The 23,154-nt window shown below is 37.1% G+C and overlaps 1 protein-coding gene across 4 annotated transcripts in view; it reads left to right on the top strand.

The window, feature by feature from the left end:
• LOC115933307 (contactin-associated protein-like 3) overlaps positions 1-23,154 on the top strand; it is a 235,434-nt gene that overhangs the window by 190,148 nt on the left and 22,132 nt on the right. For all 4 annotated transcript variants that reach the window (XM_055351714.2, XM_055351712.2, XM_055351711.2 and 1 more), the window contains exons 15-18: positions 5,181-5,308; positions 10,535-10,705; positions 11,731-11,949; positions 14,339-14,578. In XM_055351714.2, the coding sequence (XP_055207689.2) occupies positions 5,181-5,308; positions 10,535-10,705; positions 11,731-11,949; positions 14,339-14,578 (758 nt within the window). The remainder of the gene's footprint in view (positions 1-5,180; positions 5,309-10,534; positions 10,706-11,730; positions 11,950-14,338; positions 14,579-23,154) is intronic.

The following is a 23,154-nucleotide window of genomic DNA, read 5'->3' as shown; positions in this document are numbered from 1 at the left end:
AGATAAACTCACTAGAAAGATCTTACTACACTTGTGTGTATCATCAGATTGTTTAAAATATATAGAGAAGTGGCAGGGCACCGTGGCTCACGCCTGTAATCCCAGCACTTTGGGAGGCCGAGGCTGGCAGATCACGAGGTCAGAAGATCGAGACCATCCTGGCTAACACAGGTGAAACCCCGTCTCTACTAAAAATACAAAAAATATTAGCCAGGCATGGTGGTGGGCGCCTGTAGTCCCAGGTACTCGGGAGGCTGAGGCAGGAGAATGGCGTGAACCTGGAAGGTGGAGCTTACAGTGAGCCAAGATCACACCACTGCACTCCAGCCTGGGCGACAGACCAAGACTCTGTCTCAAAAAAAAAAAAATAAGTATGTGTGTGTGTGTATATATATATATACATATGTGTGTGTATATATGTATGTGTGTATATATATGTGTGTATATATATATGTGTGTGTGTATATATGTGTGTGTGTGTATATATATGTGTGTGTGTGTATATATAGAGAGAGAAGTAACAAATATGTAAAAAGGCAAATTGACACCCAAAACTGGAATAATTAACATAACATTTTTGGGAATGAGTAAGTGAAGCAGGTAAGAATATTTTAATATTATAATTAACAAACTTGATATAGCAGCCATATATCGTTTAGTAAGGAAAAATTATTTCTTTATAGAATGTATTATACATTATTGTTGAATAAGTATAAAAAATTTTGTAAATGGATGGAATCTTAACAAATTTTACGGAATTGTCATGATGGAAACTATATTCTTAACTGTAATCAATAATGAATATATAATTTTTAAAAGCTCATGCGTGTGTCAGTTAAAGACACAAGAGGAAATAAAATAGATGTAAGTGATAAAAAGTTTGGAAAAGAAACAAACCTGGCAGATATTGTAGATAATATGATTGCCTACATAGAAAATCCAAAATAATATAAAGAAATATCAGGAAAAATGAGAGTTCAGTAAGTTTGCTGAATTTATGGTCAGTCAGTATTGAGGAATTACTTGAATTTCTATAAAATCATAAAATAATTACCATTACACACCTAGAAAAATTTTATTTGCAGTATTAACAAAAATGTAAAGTTCTGTGGAATAACTGCAGTACTTTTATGGAAAAAATTACAAAACTTATTCAAGAGAACTCAGGACAGCCAAATAAATGGATTGACTCACTACTGTCGTGGATAATATGACTCAGTATCTTAAAGCAGTAGTTCTCAGTCGGGGGTGATTTCGACTCTTGGGACATTTGGCATTGTCTGAAGACATTTTTGTCATCACACAGAGAGGAAGGTTGTTTATATTAGTGTCTATTAATTAGAAATCAGGGTGCTGCTGAGCATCCTACAGTGCACAGGACAGCCCCCCCATAACAAAAAAAATTAGCCCAAAATATCAGTAATGCTGCTGTTGAGATACCCTCTTTTAAAGTTGACATTCTCCTCAAATTAGTCTGTAATTTTAACAAAATTCCAAAAAATGCCAAGTGTTTTTACTTGTGTGGATTGCAGCAACCTGGTTTTAAAATTCATATGGAAATTAAGGATGAAAGGATAAGCAAGATAATTTTTAAGATGAAAAATAAAGTGAAGAAACTAGTTATGTTAGCTGTCAAGACATACTGTATTGCTGTAGTAATTAATGCAGGTTGAATTGGCCAGAAGATACGCAATTAAACAGAAACTGAGAATCTAGAAATTTTTTAAGTGTGTTAGATGTGGATCATAATGATTTTATTATTGCTGACCTACTCCCCCAAAATAATCATTAACAGTTGGGCTGGGTGCGGTGGCTCACACCTGTTATCCCAGCACTTTGGGAGGCCAAGGCGGGCGGATCATGAAGTCAGGAGTTCGAGACCAGCCTGATCAACATGGTGAAACCCCGTCTATACTAAAAATACAAAAATTAGCTGAGCATAGTGGCACACGACTGTAATCCCAGCTACTCTGGAGGCTGAGGCAAGAGAATCGCTTGAATCCTGGGGGTGGAGGTTGCAGTGAGCAGAGATCACACCATTGCACTCCAGCCTGGGCGACAAGACTGAGACTCTGTCTCAAAGAAAAAAAAAAAAAAAAAGTTAAAAAGTTGACTCAACATTTCTCCCTTTTAGCTTTCTTTGCAACCTCCCAAACCTATGGCTCTACTTTGCCTTAAATAAAGTTCCCTGGCAAATAATAAGTAGTAGCTTTTAGAAGTTTTCACACTTCCTAGGAAAGTACAATTTCCAGAACCGTAGGAATTTCTAATAAATAAAAATTTTAATAAAATATAAAATAAAAGCAAAAAGTCTTTGAAAGTTCTCTTACTGAATTTTTCATACTGCTGCAAGAGATTATGGTACCTATGAAAGCACTATTTCCAAGTGTAGACTATAGTATAAGCTTTAGAAAATAATAGGGAGAAAAGAAAAATGAGATGTCCCTGTTAATTAGGAAGTTTTGAGGAAGTCTGATAACTATGACAAATCCTGAGTATTCTATTTTGATCTCCAAAGGTTGGGAATCTGCCTGTAACAATAAGAAACTGGTGAAAAACACTGGCTATCTTTATGCTCAGAATGAAAACACCAGACTTTCCAAAACAACTGAAAAAACAAGACTTTATTATAGTATCTGCCCTAATTAAACTGAAATGTGGATTTCATTTACACATTCTCAATATTTTGCACAGTCAGTATTGAAAATGGAATGAAACTTGGAGCTCCCGTGAAATAGATCTTTTAAAATACAAGCATCCTCCATAAATAATTAAATTGCATTTTCTCTACTAGACTGTCTTGCTAAAATGATGATCACAGAAGTTGAAATGGTAATTTTTAATGGCTACGACATTAATGAAAATTTTCCTAGACCTACCTCATTCAGCAGGAGACATATTTCTAGCTTGTCTACCATCAGTCCCCTCTAAAGCTGAATGGTGATGCCTTTAGATAATCCATATTCTGTTCTTTGCATAAAAATGAATAACAGAATCTTAACTAGGTAAAACTACAGGGTTTTAGTCTGAATTTTAGAAATAAGCTTTCTTTACCATTAAGTGTATTTTTTCAGGGAATAATCTTAATATAGCCATTTTATTTTAGTTTTATATTTTCCAATTTGAAAGTTTGATACCTAAAGTCTTTTATAAAAGAAGTTGATTAATGGGTACAAAAGTCGAGTTAAGTAAAAGAAATTCTAGTATTTGATAGAACTAGAGAAATTATAGTTAACAGTAATTTATTGGATATTTCAAAATAGCCAGAAGAGAATTGTAATGTTCCCACCACAGAGGATAACTGCTCAAAGTGATGGATATCCCAGTTACCCTGATTTGATCATGATGCATTGTATTCTAGTATCAAAATAGCACATGTGTCCCCAGTATATGTACAACTCTGACATGCCAATTTAATTTTTTTAATTCAGAAAGCCTTATTCTGAAAATACAAAAGTGTTGCAATGATGAAATATCAATTATTGTGATCTTTTGCCACAAATGCATACAAAAGAAGGCTTGAGAACTGGGCAATTTAAAAAATACAGTATTTACTAGATACTGTGGAGTTTCTAACCATAACTGGACTAAGAGTGTTTTGTCTGTAAATCAGAATATACATGCAGTTCAGACATATATGTAATAAAATATAACCAAAAGTATATAAATATAAGCATTTTATTATATATGCATATATGCAATATTTATTATTGGCCAAATATTTATTACATATACAGTTACATACACATATATAATAAAATACTTTTGCAGCAGAGTAGACAAATGCCTTTATTTTGGCCAGAGACAAAATTAGTGGCATAGCTAAGACCAGGACCCCAGGTTCCCCTAGGGGATCCTCCAGGTCTCTTTGTATTGGACCCAGATGTGTGCATTTATTTTCCCAGTCACATAATTAATACTCATGGTATTCAATAGGCTGTGTGCTTTCAGAAGGCAGAGACTAAAATATATTTTTTACTCTGTGTCCTCAATTCCCAGGGCAATGTCTGTTCGACAAAAGGTGAGCACTGAGTGTTTGGGGTTTTTTGTTTGTTTTTTGTATTTTTTGAGACAGGGTCTCACTTTGCCACCCAGGCTGGAGTGCAGTGGTGCACACATGGCTCACTACAGCCTCTACCTCCCAGGCTCAAGGGATCCTCCCACCTCAGCCTCCCATGTAGCTGGGACTACAGGTGTGCACCATCACACCCAGCTAATTTTTGTATTTTTTGTAGAGACGGGGCCTCACTGTGTTGCCCAGGCTGGTTTCGAACTCCAGAGCTCAAGCAGTCTGCCCACCCCAGTCTCCTAAAGTGTTGGGATTACAGGCATGAGCCACTGTGCCCGGCCTGTGTTTGTTGCCTGAACTACTGGGAGCAGTGTTTCACAGACCCCTTTCACACTCATTAGTCTATGTATTACTTATAAGGGTGTAGTATGTATTTGGTTTTGAATCTGTGGGATTCATTTTGCATTTACAAAGTTAACAAGGAAAGAAATACCCAGTAATCATAAAAGGACTTTAAAAAATAATGATAAATTAATATTCTGCAAAATGAATATCTAAATCCAGTGTTACTATTTTTATTTGTAATGAATAATCACTTAGATATTATTCTAAGACAATTTTAGAAGGGAAGTTACCTTCTTGATTTTTCCCCTTTCTTCTCTGTAATCATTTAGATCAGGAATTGGCAAACGGGTCAGGAAGTGATAACCTCTTGCTTTGGGTGAAATCCAGACCACTAGTCTATTTTTGCATGGCAGTGAGCTAAGAATGTTTTCTTTACATTTTTAAAAGGTTGAAAAATAAAAAGAATATTTCATGTCATATAAAACTTGTATGAAATTCAGATTTCATATCCATAAGTTTTTATTGCAACCCAGCCATGCCTGTGTCTGTGGCTGCTTTCACACTTTGGTGGCAGAGTTGAGTAGTTGCTGTGAGAAGCTGCATGGCCTGCTGAGCTAAGATAGCTTACTGTATGGTCCTTTACACAAAATGTTTGCCCATCCCTGATTTAGACTCATGGTAGTCTCTGTGCTCTCAAAATATTGAAAATGTTAAGTATTCTGTTAAGCTCTATGATGTTGGTTTCAAATTGAGATAAGAGATCAGAGTTAATTTTGCCCGTATGTTAATCAGAATAATTTTAATGGTTTCGGTTGTTGTTCTTTAGGACTAGTGACACAATAGTCCTTTCCCAAAAGGAGCACCTGCCAGTCACTCAGATTGTGATGACAGATGCAGGCCGACCACATTCCGAAGCAGCTTATACACTGGGGCCACTGCTCTGCCACGGAGATAGTAAGTAGTGTCAAGACAAAGCTTTATTTTCATAATAACTTTTTTTGGTTATAAAGGAGTAGACAAATGCCCTTGTTCTTGCCAGAAAGAGAATAGTGGCAGTACTAGGACTGGGGCGAATATCAGGAAAACACACATACCATAAAGGCACAGTCAGTACTGAAGATCTGTGTTTCCTTACTGAAGCATTAGTTTATAGAAAGTGAATCATCTTTGTTTTAACTTATTACTTGCTTGGCTGGATTTATTATCAATTGATTGTATTTTTTCCAGAACAATCATGAGATGAACTATTTTCTGAATGCTAAGGGATATTTATTCATTGCCCTTCTACTCTTCAGACAACTATAGTGGTAGGAAATTATTGGACACTCTCTATTTTCTGACCTCTGTACATACTGTTTTACATTACATGGCATTATTAATCTCTTTCCTGCAGCATTTTCATTCATGGGTGGCTTTCATGGTCAAGTCCTCGCTCCCCCACCTCAGTGGCACTATAAGTCCAGGGTTCTTTGAGGATCTACCTACTGCGTAGCATGGGAACCACAACTAAGCTAGTAAAAATCTTCTTTCCCTGAGAAAAATTGTAATAGTGTTTCTTACCCACTGGCATCATACATTGCCGTGGAGAAGTCTGAGACTAAATGTATTTTTATTTCCCGTTCTACCTCAATGTGTGGAGGCTACTTCTGAGAGAGGTGGTTTAACAAGGAGCCTGAGCATCTCTGTACATTCTCGCCGAGTGTGCCAGATGGCGTGGTGTCTCCATCCCCTAATACCAAGCAGTTTCTGTAGCCAGTCGTGTAGGCAGCTAAGTAGTTCAAAGAGAACACAACATCACTATCGATGTGTACTCACTCCCCAGAGGGCGGGGGACCGGCTTGTCTCCTGCTTGATGAAGGAGTCCCGGACCCTTGTCTGGGGGCTCCTCATCTGAGATGCAAACCTACCCACTGTGTGTGTAGCATCCACCTGGGCCAATGGATTCTGTTGCCCTGTGAAATTTGGAGATAAGAGGAACCAATGCAAATATTCTGACACTCATGCTGCATGCTGTGCTGTGAGCAATAAGGTTCTTTAACTCTGACCCGGAAATTTTGTGTTTTCTATCAGCATCCATTAATCTGTGGCAAGCTAAATTGTTAGCTTGCAAGTAGGGTGAAATCTCAGACTCTTCACAGCTCTTGACAGATATGTTATCCTTCAATTTCAAAAACTTATCCAGAATATGCCTTAGCGTTAATTATTCTGTTAATTTTTTCTAAAATGAAATATGCTTATTTTGATGGAAATATTCTGTTCTCTTTTAAGAAAAAATGGTTTTTATTATGCTTTGAATACTTTGTTTCATTTGTTGGATTCTCTGCATCTGGGACTGTTGACTTTTTTCCTTTGCCCCCCGTACATTTTTTCTGTTTCTTCCAATGGCTTTAATCTCTTTGTCCTTCTCCTATGCATTCAATATGATTATTCTAAGCTTTTCCCAATGTCAGTAATTTGTTATCAGCTGTGTTCTCCATTTCCAGATATTTCCGATTTCTCTGTTACCTCTGTGATTTTGTTTGGGTCTTTGATTTTTTTTCCTTAAAAATCATCTTTTTTGTTTAAATTATCTCATATTTTAGCTCTTATTTTACTGAATTGGTTTTTATATTATTCCCATAGTGTGCAACTCTTATGAAATTTTTCTTTCCTTGTGTTCTCTCTTAATTTCCTTCCTCCATCCCATTCAGATGGCTCCTTCCTTCCTTCCTCCCTCTCTCCCTCCCTCTTTCTCTCCCTCCCTTCCTCCCTCCCATTCAGTCTGGCTTTTATACTCCTTCCTTCCTTCCTTCTTTCCTTCCCCACTCCCTCCCTCCCTCTCTTCTTTCTTTCTCTCTCTTTCTTTTCTTTCTTTCTTTTTCTTTCTTTCTTTCCTGTCTTCTTTTTTTCTTTTTCTTTCTCAGTATGTTTGCACTGTTTCTGTGCTTTTTGAAACAGTGTTTATACTTGTAGTGTAAGTCTGCACTACAAGTCTGTCTGGTAGGTCTGTGCAGATATTTAATTCATTTATATGGAATGGAGCTGAATTCTTCTCGACATTCATCTCTTCACAATCAGACACATACTTCTTGTCTCTTCTGAACTGCAATAGCAGGACTAGAGTTGGTCATCCTATCAATATTTTTTCCCATAATCTAAGAGCTCAAGGGAGGGATCTGTTGAATTGTATCTGATTTACTGGCCATTCTCTGTGCCGTTTTATCTTCAAGAATTATTAAATGTCCTGTGCCAGGCATCACACTGAAGCATGGAGGGTATATCTGCAGGCTTCAGATGCCTCCCACAGTTCAGTAATAACCCCTGGAAATTTGTAGCTTTTTCCCCTGCCTATTGATACTCTGACATCAAACACTGGTTTCTAGGTACTCTGTACTTCTCAAAAACATTTTCTAGATTATTTTCTCTCTGGAAATTTACCTCAGCCCTTCATTTCTCTCCAAATGTGGCTGTATTTGTGAGACTCTTCAGGATATGTCATTCACCTTCAGTTTATATCCTACTTTCAGCAAGACTTCTGAAAGTATGGAGAAGAGAAAGTGTGATATTTGAAATATTCCCTTCTCTTTTTGGGAGACTGAGATGGAGGATGGCTTGAGCCTAGGAGTTCAACACAAGCCCGGACAAGATGGTAAGACCCCGTCTCTTACAAAAAAACTAAAAATTAGCTGGGCATGGTGGCCTGTAGTCCCAGCAACTAGAAAGGCTTAGGTGAGATGATCTCTTGAGCCCAGGAATGTGAGGTGGCAGTGAACTATGATCATGCCACTGCACTCCAGCCTGGGTGACAAAGTGAGACCTCATCTCTAAAATAAATAAATAAATTGATTAATGAAGAAAGAAAGAAAATAAAATATTCTCTTATGTAAAACTTGTAGCTTCCTCTTCCTTTCTCTTTTCCTTTCCTTATCTTCATCTCTGTTTTCTTTAACATAACACTTATTGTTTCTTTTCCCTTCTTTTGGGGCAGCTGGGACTAGGGGATCTGCAAGGAATGACCACTGGGTCAGAAGCTTGGTTCCACACTGGGGAATGAGCAAATATGTAAATACAGTGAGGAGAGTAGGAGTGACCTTCTCACTGAGGAAAGAGTTATACATGTGGGAAGGAGGAAGACTGTAATGAACCCTGTGGTGCTGGGTTAAAAACGGAGGTATCCACATGAACTCACGGATTTTAATATACATAATAGATAACTATAGAATACACATAGAAGAGAGAGACTGTGTGTGTGTGTGTGTGTGAGAGAGAGAGAGAGAGAGAGATACAAATACACATATTTCCTAGCTGACTACTGAGAGGGCTAGAAGCAATGACACCCTAGTAAATAGCCTGCAGATCTAGGCTTCTAAACACCATTTTCTATCATTCTCTGCTAAAAAAGAAACCACGACTCCTTGAAGAAATGGCTGATTCCAGAAATGTGGCAGAGAAAATTTAAGATGAGCCCGGATCATTTTGTTATGACAAAGGGGAAAAAAAAAAGCTGAAAAAGGCATGGGTGTCAGCTTAAAGGAGCTGCCACATTTGAGACAACTTAAGCATCAAAATAAGTTATAGAGTATAAACCATTGAATAGAATACAAATTCAAGAGCGATGTGAATAAACAAATGGATAAATACACAAATTAGTAAAAGATCAAGAGAAAAGCTATTTCTTGGTTTGTTTGTTTTTGAGATGGAGTGTTGCTCTGTTGCACAGGCTGGAGTGCAGTGGCATGATCTCGGCTCACTGCAAGCTCTGCCTCCCGGGTTCATGGCATTCTCCTGCCTCAGCCTCCCAAGTAGCTGGGACTACAGGCACCCACCACCATGCCTGGCTAATTTTTTGTATTTTTAGTTGAGACAGGGTTTCACCATGTTAGCCAGGATGGTCTGGATCTCCTGACCTCGTGATCCGTCTGCCTTGGCCTCCCAAAGTGCTGGGGTTACAGGCGTGAGCCACTGCACCTAGCCGAGAAAAGCTATTTCTAACAGAGGCGTGTCAACCAATTAATGTGGAAGGAATGACAGAGCTTAGAAAATCACCATTGGCAGCCATCAGAATAAAAATTCAATCAGGAGCCATCAATATATTGTAAAACCATTGGATGAAAACATTTTAAACTGGGTAAAGTTGTGTTTCTGTAACCTTAAAGTGTCAAAAATACATGAATTACAAAGAGAAAAATAATAACTTCATGTTGGAGAAACTGGACAAATGCCACTTTACAAGGCAGTTGAAACTAACAGGACCAGTGATGGGCTGATCAGCATTGCTGCCTGCTGCTGCGACACACTGAGGAGAACACAGCAGCCCTTCTGTGGTATTTTTGACAAAAATGCACAACATGAATCCAGTCATGAGTATGTCAGACAAATCCAAGTTGAGGAACATTCTGCAAGTCAACTGAAAAATACCAAAAAGTCAAAAGTACACAAAAGATAAGAAAAGACTCACACACTGTACCAGAATGAAGGACACTAAAGAGGCCTGAGGAATACATGTGATGTGCAGTCCTGGGATGGGTTTTGGACAGAAGGGAACAAATAAGCTTCTTCTTGTTCTTGATTGTTCTTGCCATGAAAGGAATTAAGACAGTGTGTGTGTGTGTGTGTGTGTGTGTGTGTGTGTGTGTGTGTGTGTGTGTGCAGGAAGGAAAGCAAGAGTCTGTGTTCCGGCTTCTGGAGTCATTTATCCAACTACCTCCTTCAAATCTCCACTTGGATGCCTAATAGATATCTCAAATGAAACATGTCCCAAACTGAGCTGCTGCTCGAACCTGCTTCTTTAGAATTATTTCCCCTCCCAGTTAGACCAAAAACCCCAATGTCACCTCAGACTCCACCCTTCTTCTCACATCTTACCGAGTTCTTCAGTAAGTTCTGTTGGTCGTACCTTTGAGGTGATTCTGAACTTGACCCTGTCCCTACTGTGTTGCTGCGCGATCTCCTGACTGGTCTCATTGCTTTTGCTTCACTTTTGTTTGGCCTTCTCTGAACACAGAATTCTAATCCTCAACATAATCACCATTTAGCTCTTGATGTCATCAGTATATGACATGGATGCTCAGAAGCCCCAGTGAAAGCTCATATAGATTCTATTAATGTATTTAGCAGTCATAATCCTGTAAGTATCAAATGTAGCTGTTATTTTTGTTTCATGACTTTTTTTCCTTTTGTCGTTTTCTCTATTGTAAACAGAGTCATTTTGGAATTCAGCTTCCTTCAACACTGAGACTTCATACCTTCATTTCCCTGCTTTCCACGGAGAACTCAGTGCTGACGTGTGCTTCTTTTTTAAGACCACAGTTTCCTCCGGGGTGTTTATGGAGAACCTGGGGATCACAGACTTCATCAGGATTGAGCTGCGGGGTAAGCTGGCCACTCTGGACAAGTCACAGGGTACCCATTATTTAGCAATAAAAGCTTTAACTCAACAAAATGTTAGTATTTCATTCTTACTTTGTGATTCTATTTCATTATAAAACACTAAACTTATATGATTTTAGGTAATTTTTTTTTTGAGAGAGGGAGAGAGGATTTTGCTGTGTCACTCATGCTGGAGTGCAGTGGCATTATCTTGGCTCACTGCAACCTCAGCCTCCTGGGTTCAAGCAATTCTCCTGCCTCAGTCTCCTGAGTAGCTGGGACTATAGGCATGCACCACCATGCCCAGCTAATTTTTGTATTTTTGGTAGAGGTGGGGTTTTGCCATGTTGACCAGGCTGGTCTTCAACTCCTGGCCTCAAGTGATCCGCCTGCCTCGGGTTCCCAAAATGCTGGGATTACAGGTGTGAACTGCCACACCCAGCCAGTAATCATTTTTAAGAGAAAATAAAACAATGAAGCATGAAGCACGTAATAATCCATTAAAATGTCATGCCTTCCCTAGAGTACAGAACAGCAGAGCCAGAGCTTTAAACCAAACTCATCACATTGTTTACTGAATTCCAAAAATATTTGACCAGACATATTGTTTTTTATGTACCCAAAGCTTAATTTATGACTGTCAAAATTTACATTCAGTGTTTATAGAATTAGATGAGACTTTGAGCCGTTTGTAAATAAAATTACTGAAACCTCAAAAACAAATACTATTTGGTATTCTAGCTATGGGTACATAGCTATGGGTAGTCCAGCTATGGGTACATATCTCTACTATTTAGGACTTAACAAGGTTGAATTGTGAACTCTGAGGATAAATATGTTAAAATCCGCTCTGTTTTCCTCCAGGATACAGATTTATTCTTCCCCCACCCCAACTCACAGTCTCGTTTTTCTGCATCGCTGTCATTATCTCCTTCCATCCTGAGCATGCCTTCATGTTTTCCTGTGTCTGCACAAGACTCAGTTTTCTGTGAATTTGCTTGAGCAATATTCATATCTAGTATTTCTAGCTCCCACAGAAGTGACCTTTTCCTTCGATGTGGGGAATGGACCTTGTGAGGTCACGGTGCAGTCACCCACTCCCTTTAATGACAATCAGTGGCACCATGTGAGGGCAGAGAGAAATGTTAAAGGAGCGTCTCTTCAAGTTGATCAGCTTCCTCAGAAGATGCAGCCTGCCCCTGCTGATGGGCACGTTCGTTTACAGCTCAACAGCCAGCTCTTCATCGGTGAGTGCTGGTGGTTTATAACTGAATTTAGTGTGAGTCCAGAGAGGGACCAAAAGAAAATAAGAACTGTGATGTACTGAGAGCAACAGTTGCCAACAACAACAACTACTGCTTATTGGTACTATTTGCTGATAACCTGGTAGGTTCCAGGAGCTTGCTGTGTGCTTCTTATTTGACATTTCTTTTTTTGTTTGTTTGTGTTTTTGTTTTGTTTTCGGACAGAGTCTCACTGTGTCGCCCAGGCTGGAGTGCAGTGGTGCAATCTCAGCCCACTGAAACCTCCACCTGCTGGGTTCAAGCGATTCTCCTGCCTCAGCCTCCTGAGTAGCTGGGATTACAGGCACAGGTGCCACCACACCTGGCTAATTTTTGTATTTTTGGTAGAGACACAGTTTCACCATGTTGGCCAGGATGGTCATGATCTCTTGACCTCGTGATCCACCCGCCTCAGCCTCCCAAAGTGCTGGGATTACAGGCGCGAGCCACCGGGCCCTGCACTATCTCAGTGTTTAGGTATCAATGTTTAGGTATTGTCATCTGTTTACAGATGAGATAGCCAAGCCTCAGAGAGGTGGAGTAACCAGCTAATGAGAGGAATCCCAGGATAGCCGACCCCCAAACTTGAACCATTCACATTGCAGAGGATTGGCATATGTGACAGCTATATTTTATCAACACTATTAGTGAGATCATTAGACATTTTTATCCATTCCTTCAGTTTCACTTCTCGGTGGAGTTAGAGAGCTTGTAATTGGGACAGAAGTCCTCCAGGGTCCACTCAAAACCAGATCGCAGGATACCTGCTGATTGGAAGCAGCACTGCGCACCTCACCCGCGGCCAGGCTTCCAGGAGCCCACTCCCGGTTTTCCTCACTGCTGTTCTCACTTCTGGGGCTCTCTCATCACAGGCTCCTTGTTTATAACCCAGTCTGGCTCATCTGTTCTTGCACTCCATTTATTTAAAGGTGATAGCTCTGGAAGTCTTTCCTTTAGTTTGCTTACTTACTGTTTTATCACTGTTGTTTATTTTTCCCCTTGGGAAAAATATATTTTGCTATATTGCTTTTGAAACTATTCTAACTTAGGAGCTACACAGATTAAAGCTCTCACCTGTTCATTTCTTAAGTGTTTTAAAGCGAATAAGGATGCAATCTAATTAAAACTGGACCAAATCACAAATTATCATCCAACCTAATTTACAGGGGAGGGTAGATACAACTTCTAGATACAACTTCCAGGTACTAAATGCTACACATGAACCCACGTATGTATGTGGATGTGGATGGGGTGTTATACCATGACTTCCTAAAACCTAGCTTCAGGCGTGGTTAGCTCTTCTATTAAGGTGCAGTGAGGCTTTTTCAAAGGACATGAAACCATCAAACTACTGGAAAGGAGGACTGCACGGAGGGGTCAAAGCAAGAACTTGATTTTCTCACTTGTCATCTTGGAGATTATTTAAGGGAATGCCTAGAAACACAATTAGCATAAAATTCACCTAGAATCAGCATTCATTGCGGTGGATGAATCACTGGCTTCAGAATCACCCACAAAGCTGATTGATAGTTCAGATTTGGGGCCCCCACCTTAGGCCCACCGAATTGGAATCTCTGGGAGGAGGCTAAAAACTGCATTTTCCAGAAACTCTAGGTAATTTCCATGCTCCTAACATTGAGAATTGTCACCTTCATTCATAATGGTGTTTGTCACTACACAGGTGTTGTAAACCTCTCTAAATGGTTTCTTCAGCATTCAAGTTTGACATGACAAAATGTGCATGCATGCAGTATTCAATTACTGTTTAGCACTGTACCCTCTGAGAGGAGGAGATCCTGGGGTATGGTGTCACCCCTTCCAACTTCCCCTCCTTTGCTTCTCCATTTCCTTTCACACTTTATTTTTAGAGTCCATCCAAGTAAGAAATTTATCCATATATATTTTTATTATTGTGAAAAATTTGGAAGTTCATACCTAACCATTATAATGCACATTCTTATTCATAAAGAAATTAAAATAATGTTTGATGAATACACATTCTTATTCCTAAACAAAGTAAAATAGTGTTTGATGTGGTTTATATTATGTATTTTGTTCTTTGTAAAGGAACTAAAGTGAAATTCTTTCTTACCTGAAGTTAAGGAAATGTTTTTAGAAGGACTATTTGCCAGACTCACCATGTTTGAAAGTTATGTAAATAAATGTTTTATTCAATGTCATTTGAAGCTTCATATCTCATAACAGTTATATTTTCAAAATTGTATATGTTCACAAAATTTTTTGACACATTGTGATTATTGCCACTCTCCATAAGGCCTGAGTTTGACATGGACATAAAATCCTGAATAAAATACCAAGGAACACATTTCTATTTGCAGTGTTTCCATTGTAGGTGGAACGGCCACCAGACAGAGAGGCTTTCTAGGATGCATTCGGTCTCTGCAGTTGAATGGGGTGGCCCTGGATCTGGAAGAAAGAGCCACAGTGACGCCAGGAGTGGAGCCAGGGTGTGCAGGACACTGCAGCACCTATGGACACTTGTGTCGCAATGGAGGGAGATGCAGAGAGAAACACAGGGGGGTCACCTGTGACTGTGCCTTCTCAGCCTATGATGGGCTGTTCTGCTCCAATGGTAAGTGTGACCAAGGAGCAGGTTATAGGGAAAGTACATGAAACTTAAATAATATGAAGAATGCTTCTAGCATTTGATATTATAAAGAGAGGATAAGATTGAATTATTTGAAATGGAATAATTTCTGTACCAAATTCCTCTACTGATTTTAGAAGGGATATGACTGTTTTTGGAAACTTAAGGCTATCAGTCCTCTCTGGGTTTCTTATTTAGAAGATCTCTGGGTTACCCCTAGCATCTGTTCAATGCTAATCCTCTCGAAATAATTTGGTTTTCAAAACTCTGTCCCTGTACTGTTCTAATTTTAACATCAGTAAAGCATCATTGTTATTTTTGTTTTTAATTTTTAGAGACAACGTATTGCTATTCAAGCCTCTCTGTTGCCCAGGCTGGACTTGAATTCCTAGGCTTGAGCAATCGTCTTACCCATTGTCCCTTGTGACAATGACTTTAAGTGATTCAAAAGGCCTTTATAGAAATGTCTTATAAAACAAGCATACTAACTAGAAGGGGAAAATAATATTTAAATATTGACAGTCATTAACAGGATCACTCAAACACTTTGCTCTATGATGTTTGACTCTTCTTAGAGGAGTGCAGTGGGGTATCACACGGCTTCTGCTCAGGTACAATCATGTTTTCAAAAGAAAAGGGCTGGGCGTGGTGGCTCATGCCTGTAATCCCAGCACTTTGGGAGGCCAAGGCAGGCGGATCACGAGGTCAGGAATTCAAGACCAGCCTGGCCAACATGGTGAAACCTCATCTTTACTAAAAATACAAAAATTAGCTGGGCATCCCAGCTACTTGGGAGGCTGAGGCACGAGAATTGCTTGAACCCGGGAGGCAGAGGTTGCAATGAGTCGAGATCGCACCACTGCACTCACTCCTGGGCGACAGAGTGAGACTCCGTCTTGGGAAAAAAAAAAAAAAAAAAGAAAAGGAAAAAGGGACTGATTTTAGTATTAAGTACTCTGTACTGACTTATTTAATATATTTATAATACTTTTATGAAACCTCTTACAATATTGAATCATCAGAGCTAAAATGTAATTGTGTTTTTAAGTGTCTCTGGGCTGTTACACTTACTATTTTTAGCAGCAAAACAGGCTTTAATCACCATAAAATTGTGTGACTTTCAAAAGAATTTTGAGGATTCGTTATCTAGAAGTCATTTAAATTTTCAAAAGGTCTTGCATATGTCTTTTATTAGTCCTGAAGATCTCTCTGCTAACAAATCTCATAGCTCTGGTGCAAATACAGAGCCCTTTTTATATCTCAAGCCAACGTCAGGAGTAACCACTCCTTCATGAGCACAAGTGCTGATTTCTAAATCATTCCCAATCCACATTTGCTAAGTGCAATTTGAATGTTATTTTATAACTCAAAATTTTCTTAAGGATAGACATTATATAGTAAGTAAATGGAAAATGGTCCTCCAGTGGCTGGGGCATATGTTATAGTTAGATTACCTAATCTAATAAGAATGATCTGGATTTTCAGTAAATTCTTTATATTTTATGGAAATGGAAAGAGTGGAGTAGTATTCCAAGACAATGATCATCACCCAACATTTTCTTTTTATCTACAGATATATTTGGGGGGTGTGTGTATGTGTATGTGTGTACTAAACACATTTTTGGAATTAACTTGATATAAAATTAAAATATCAACCTTTCATAAAGTGTTTTAAGAGAAGCTGAAAGCCCTTCAACTTTTCTCTCTCAGAATACTGTAGATACCACTTTGTATTAGCCTTTATATCCAGACAGTAAATTTGAGAAACATCTTTGGCATAAAAGAACATTTCTAAATTCTGACCTTGAAGGAGGGTTGGTCTTCAAATCACCTTTTCTCTAGTTACTTCAGGAGCTCTGTTTCATGCTTCCTACAAAGCAAATTGATTTTTAAAGAGGAGGTAACATTCAAATAACCAACCTGGTACTCTGGCATTTCCAGGCTGGCCACATAAGGAGCTCTGTAAACCCTCTCTCATACAAAACAAGCATAACTAGTAAAAATTACTATTTTAAAAAACAACTATTGAAAGTCTTTAGAAAATGTCCTAAGGAAATACATCAAATGAAGAAACATTTATTAATCAGTAATAACAGTGAGAGTTTGAGGCATTTAAGCCAAGACCCTCTCCCTGAACCTCCCCATCCCTAGCTCAGTATGATGGAAGCTCCACTCTATATGGATATAGCCAAGAAGCCAAAGGCTTCCTCTCTACTCAGGTCCTACTCCAGAGATACTGCATTACCCCAAGATTGGGTGCCAGCATTTCTTGTCATCCCCAGTTTTGTAGGACAGAAGCTCTGTCCACGCAGAAACAGCTGAGAAGTCTGGGGTTTCCTTCCTACACCAACTCCTCATTCCAGGGCATAAGGTCTTCAGGTGTGGCAGCTGGAAAATCCTGTGTCCCAATTGCCCTCACTCCAGCTTAATTGTAAGGAACAGTTTCTCCACCAGGAGAGGCAAGGCAAGAAGTTACCTTTCCCACCCTGTGCCCTACTTGTAAGCAGAGGTTTTACTACAAACAAGCAGGCCACTCTCACTCCCCACAGCTTCAGAGCAGTGAGGCACTTAACCAAGAGGTAGAGGGAGGCCATGAAAATACACAGCTTGGTAGCCCTCCCCAAGTGAACTGATTTCTATTTGGAACAGAGCATGGATAAGTTTAAGCATACTGGTATGAAGATATTGGCAGTAAGCAATTAAGAGAATGTTGACAACTCCAAGAGAGTAATGAGTTAAGTCAGGGAAGTTTAACAGAGAAAAGAAAAAAGAATCAGCAAACTTGAAACAAGATCAATAGAGATTATGTATCCTGAAGAATACAGAGAAATAATAATGAAAAAAATAAACAGATCATCAGAGAAATATCAGACATAACTAAGCACACCAACATATACGTAATTGAAAATACCAGGAGAGAGAGAAAGGATCAGAAAAAAATATTTGAAAAATAATGGTTTAAAACATCCCCAAATTAATAAAAATCATTAATCTAAGATACAGAAGCTCAGTGAAATACAGATGACACAAAGAAGTTTACATCCAGACACATCTTATTAAAAACTTTGAAAGCCAAAGTCAAGAAGGAAATTTTAAAAGCAGTAAGAGAAAAATCATATATACAAGGAAACGCCAGGATCAACAGCTAACTTCTAATCTGAAAGAATGGAGGCCACAGGACAGTGAGATAACATATTCAAAGAGATGAAAGAAAACCATTGTCATGAAGAAACTTACACCCAGCAAAACCATCTTTCATGTTCAGTAGCACAGGATGACTATAGTTAACAATAATTTATTGTGTATTTCAAAATAACTAGAAGAGTGGAACTGGAATGTTCCTAACAAAAAGAAATGATAAATGTTTAAGGTGATGGATATCTCAGTTACCCTGATTTGATCATTACACATTGTTTGGTTGTATCAAAATATTACCTCTACCCCATAAATAATGTACAACTATTAGGTATTCATAAAAACTAAAAATTTAAAAAGATAGTAAATATATCCCTACTTACAAAAAGCAGAGAATTCACTGCTGTTAGCCTGCATTAGAGGAAATAACAAAGAACGTTCCTTCAGGTTGAAGGGATATAACCTAGACAATAATCTGAATCTACACACAAAAAACAAATAGCACTAATAAAGGTAAGTGTGCAGGTAATTATAAAAGAAAGTATAATGTCATATTTCTTACCTTTTTCAGTGCTTAACTATTTTAAAAAGCAATGTATAAAACTATAATAGAGAATATACAAATATATAATGTATATATTTTCATTGTTGGGCCTATAGAAATATATTACAAAAAAACAGCACAGAGGAGACAGATGGCAGCAAGGCTGTACTGAAATAAGGAATAACACCAAATGGTAACATGAGTCAGAGGAACAAAGAAAGAGAACTAGAAATGGTAAATAAGAGAGTTTATAGACAAAGTCTATAAATATTTACTTGATCTTTTTTCTTTTCTCAGATTTTTTAAAAAGAACAAATTATATAAAATAATAATGGGTTTGGTATGCATAAAAATAGTTCCAAAAGAGAAGAAATAGAGCTATGTAGAAATAACTTTTCTAAATCTCACTTGTATTAAGTTAGTGTAAACCTGAAGCAGATTATTGATAAGATATATATAATGCAAGCTTAGAGCAATCACTAAAGAAAATAAAACATTGTCGTGAAGTATATTAAAAGGCCTATATACCAAAACCTAGTAGGATTTATCCCAGGATTTCAGGAGTGGTTCAACAAATGAAAATCAGTCAACATATTACACAAGATTAATAGAATGAGAGGGGAAAAAAACATGATTATCTTAATTGTTGCTGAAAAAAAAAACATTTAACAAACTCCAGTAACCTTTCATGATTGAAAAACAAAAAACACTCAATAAACTAGGAATAGAAGGGAACTTTCTCAATATGATAAAGGCCATATATGAAAAACCTGCAACTAACATGGTGAAAGCTTCTTCCGTAAAATAAGAAACACGACAAGTATGCCCAGTTTTACCACCTCTATTTATCATAGTACTGGAAGTTCCACCTAAAGTCATTAAGCAAGAAGAAGAAATAAAAGGCATCCAAATTTCAATAGAAGGGCTATCTCTCTCTCAGATTACCTTATCTTATATGTAGAAAACTCTTCAGAAAATAAAAGCTGTTAAGAGAAAATAAATAAATTCTGCAAAGTTGCAGGATACAAAATTAACGCCAAAAATTTGGTTGTATTTCTCTACACTAGCAATGAAAAATCTGAAAGTGAGATTAAGGAAACAATTCCATTTGCAATATCATCAAAAAGAATAAAAAACTTAGAAATAAACTTAACCGAGAAAGTGAAAGACTTAGACATTGAAAACTATAAAACGTTGTTGAAAGAGATTAAAGAACGAACTAAATAGATGGAAAGACATTCCATATTCATGAATTGGAAAACTTAAGATTATTAAAACGACAATACAACCCCAGCAGATTCAATCTAATTCTTATCAGAATCCCCAAAGCACTTTTTATACAAATGAAAAAGCCCCTAACAATATTTAAATAAAATTTGAAAAAGCCCAGAATAAGCAAAACAATTTTACAAAAGAACAAAGTTGGAGGATTCACCCTTCTTGACTTCAAAACTTACTATAAACTACATTATTCAAAACAATGTGGCACTGAATGAGGATAAACCTATAAATCAATGGAATAGAGCTCAGAGGCCAGAAATAAACCTACATACATACAGTCAATTGATGTTTAACATAGTCTTTGTCAAGATCATTCAATAGGGAAGTAACAGTCTATTCAACATGAAGGTAGGAAAAGTGGATGTTTACATGCAAAGATTGAAGTTAGACCTTACCAAAATTAACTCAAAATGAATCAAAGTTTTAAATCTAAAAGCTAAAACTATAAAATTTTTAGAAGATATATAGGCAGATCTTCATGATCTTGGATTTGGCAGTGGTTTTTTAAAAATCACCCCAAAAGCACGGGCAACAACAACAATAAAAATAGATTATTTGGACTTTATCAAAAATTAACAACTTCTGTGTATCAAAGAACACTATCAAGAGAGTAAAAAGACAATCCACAGAATGTGATAAAATATTTGCAAATTACGTATCTGATGGAGGTTCACTATCTAGAATATGTTAATAACTTCCACAGCTTAACAACAAAAAGTCTAAGTGGACAAAGGACTTGATGAGACATTTCTCCAAAAAGATATACAAAGAGTCAATAATCACATGGAAAGATGATACTCAACATCATTAGTTATTAAAGAAATGCAAACGAAAAGTATAAAGAGCTGCCTCTTCAAACCTACTAGATTGACTATAAAAATAAATAAGTAAATAAATAAAAACAGAAAATAACAAGTTTTGGCAAGAACCTAGAGAAATTGGAACTCTCTTTTGTTACTGGTGGGAAAGTGAATGCCACAGCCACTGTAGAAATTGATTTAGAGTTGGCCGGGCGCGGTGGCTCACGCCTGTAATCCCAGCACTTTGGGAGGCCGAGGCGGGCGGATCACGAGGTCAGGAGATCGAGACCATCCTGGCTAACATGGTGAAACCCCGTCTCTACTAAAAATACAAAAAAAAATTAGCCGGGCGTGGTGGCGGGCGCCTGTAGTCCCAGCTACTCGGGAGGCTGAGGCAGGAGAATGGCGTGAACCCGGGAGGCGGAGCTTGCAGTGAGCGGAGATCGCGCCACTGCACTCCAGGCTGGGTGACAGAGCGAGACTCCGTCTCAAAAAAAAAAAAAAAAAAAAAAAAAAAAAAAAAAAAAGAAATTGATTTAGAGTTAACTCACAATAGTTAAACATAGAATTACCTTCGAACCCAGCAATTCCACTTCTACATATATAACCAAAACAATTGAAAACAAGAACTCAAGCAGATACTTGTATACAAATGTTCATAGTAGCACTAATCACAATAGTGAAAATAATACAAGTGTCCATCAACACATGAATTGATTAAAAAATGTAGTGTATACATATAATCGTATATTGTTCAGCCATTAAAAGGAATGAGGTTCTGATACATGATACAACATTAATTAACATAGAAGACATTATGCTAAGTGAAATAAGCCAGACCCAAGAGGGCAGATATTATGTAACTCCATGTTTACTAGATATCAATAGACAAATTTGTAGAGACAAAGAAGATTAAAGGATACCAGCAGCTGAGATGAGGGGGCAATGGAGAGTTATTGCTTAATGAATACAGTTTAATTTTGGGATGATGAAAAATTTTGGATATGAAAAGAGGTGATAATTGCACAACATTGTGAATTAATGCTACTGAATTTCATATTTTAAATGGTTAAGTGGCAAATTATATATTATATATATTTTACCCCAAAGTATAGTGAAATCAAGAGAGATTAAAATGTTACACTCCAAAATATCCACCAACACAAAATAATAAGTCAGAAGGAAAGTGAAAAGAAAACAAATGAAACACATAGAAAAAGAAAAAGAAAATGGCAGATGTAAATCTAACTATCAATAATAATATTAAATGTTCATCGATTGAGCAATCCAATCAAAAGACAAATATTGTCAGAATGGATAACAAAAGAAATCTTAACTATATGCTGTCTAAGGACATACAATTTAGATTGAAAGGGGTAATTTAGTTGAAAATAAAAGAAGGGAAAACATGTACCATGCAAAGAGTAACCCTAGAGAGCCAAAGGGACTATACTAATACCAGAAAAAATAAACTCTAAAACAAAAGGTGCTACTAGAAATAGGGAGACTTTTATAATGATAAAAAGTTAATTCCCTCAAAAAGATATAACAATTAGAAACTTATATGCAGTTAATAGTATAGCCCCAAATTACATAAAGAATACCTGACAGAACTGAAAAGAGAAATAGAAAAACCAGGAATAAAACCTGGAGGATTCAATACCTCACTTTCAATAAAGGATAGAATAATTACTCAGAAGATTACCAAGAAAATAGAGTTGAAAAAAATAAAAACACAATCATTCTTACACACATCTGTAGAACACACCACTTAACAATAGCAGAATGTATATTCTTCTCAAGTGTTCACGGAACATATTCTAGGTTAGACAACATGCTACCTGTAAATCAAGCCTCAACACATTTAAAAGGATTGAAATCATATGAAGGGTCTTTTTAAAACACAATGAGATGAAATTAATAACATAAAGAAATTGTGGAATATTACAAATATGTGGAAATTAAACTATACACTCCGAAATCAAAAGGGAAATTAGAAAAGGTTTTGAGATAAATGAAAGCAAAAATACAACATTACTAAAACATATAGTAACACAGCTAAAGCAGGGTTTAGAGGGAATTTTAAAGCTGTAAACATCAATATTTAAAAAGAAAAATGGTTCCCAAATAAAAAACCTGACCTGCCACCTTAAGACACTGAAAAAAGAAGAGCAAACTAAATCTAATGTAAGGAGAAACAGGAAATAATAAATAAAACAGGAGAAATTTCTCAAATGGATAATATAAAAGTGACAGAAAAAATTAACCAAACCAAAAGTCAGTCCTTTAAAATTGTTAACAAAATTGGCAAACCTTTAGTACAACTGACCAAGAATAAAAGAGATGATTCAAATTACTAGAATGACATATGAAAGAGTGATATTACTACCAACCTTACAGAAATAACATGGATTGCAAGAGAATATAAACAACTGTATGTTGAAAAAAATTACATAACTTAGATAAAATGGACGAATTCCTAGGATGACACTAACTACAAAATTAACACAAACTACTACTTCTGTTTCAAGAAGGAGGAGAAAATATAAATTGGCCTATAACAATAAAAGGAATGTCTTAATAATATTAAAATACCACACAAAGTAAAGCCCAGGTCCAGATGGTTTCAAACAATTGATGCTATCAACTATCAGAATATATCAACTATTTAAAAATATATCAACTATTTAAATAAGAAGTATTAATTCTTCAAAACTCTTCCAAAAAATAAAAGAGAAAGCATTTTTCAACTTATTCTGTAAGGTCAGTATTTCCCTAATACCAAAGCCAGACATAGATAT

The sequence above is a fragment of the Gorilla gorilla genome, chromosome 13 (assembly GCF_029281585.2).
Source record: "Gorilla gorilla gorilla isolate KB3781 chromosome 13, NHGRI_mGorGor1-v2.1_pri, whole genome shotgun sequence".
In the NCBI taxonomy this organism is placed as follows: domain Eukaryota; kingdom Metazoa; phylum Chordata; class Mammalia; order Primates; family Hominidae; genus Gorilla; species Gorilla gorilla.
The sequence above is the reverse complement of the archived record's forward strand: the minus strand, read 5'-3'. Positions and strand labels throughout refer to the sequence as shown.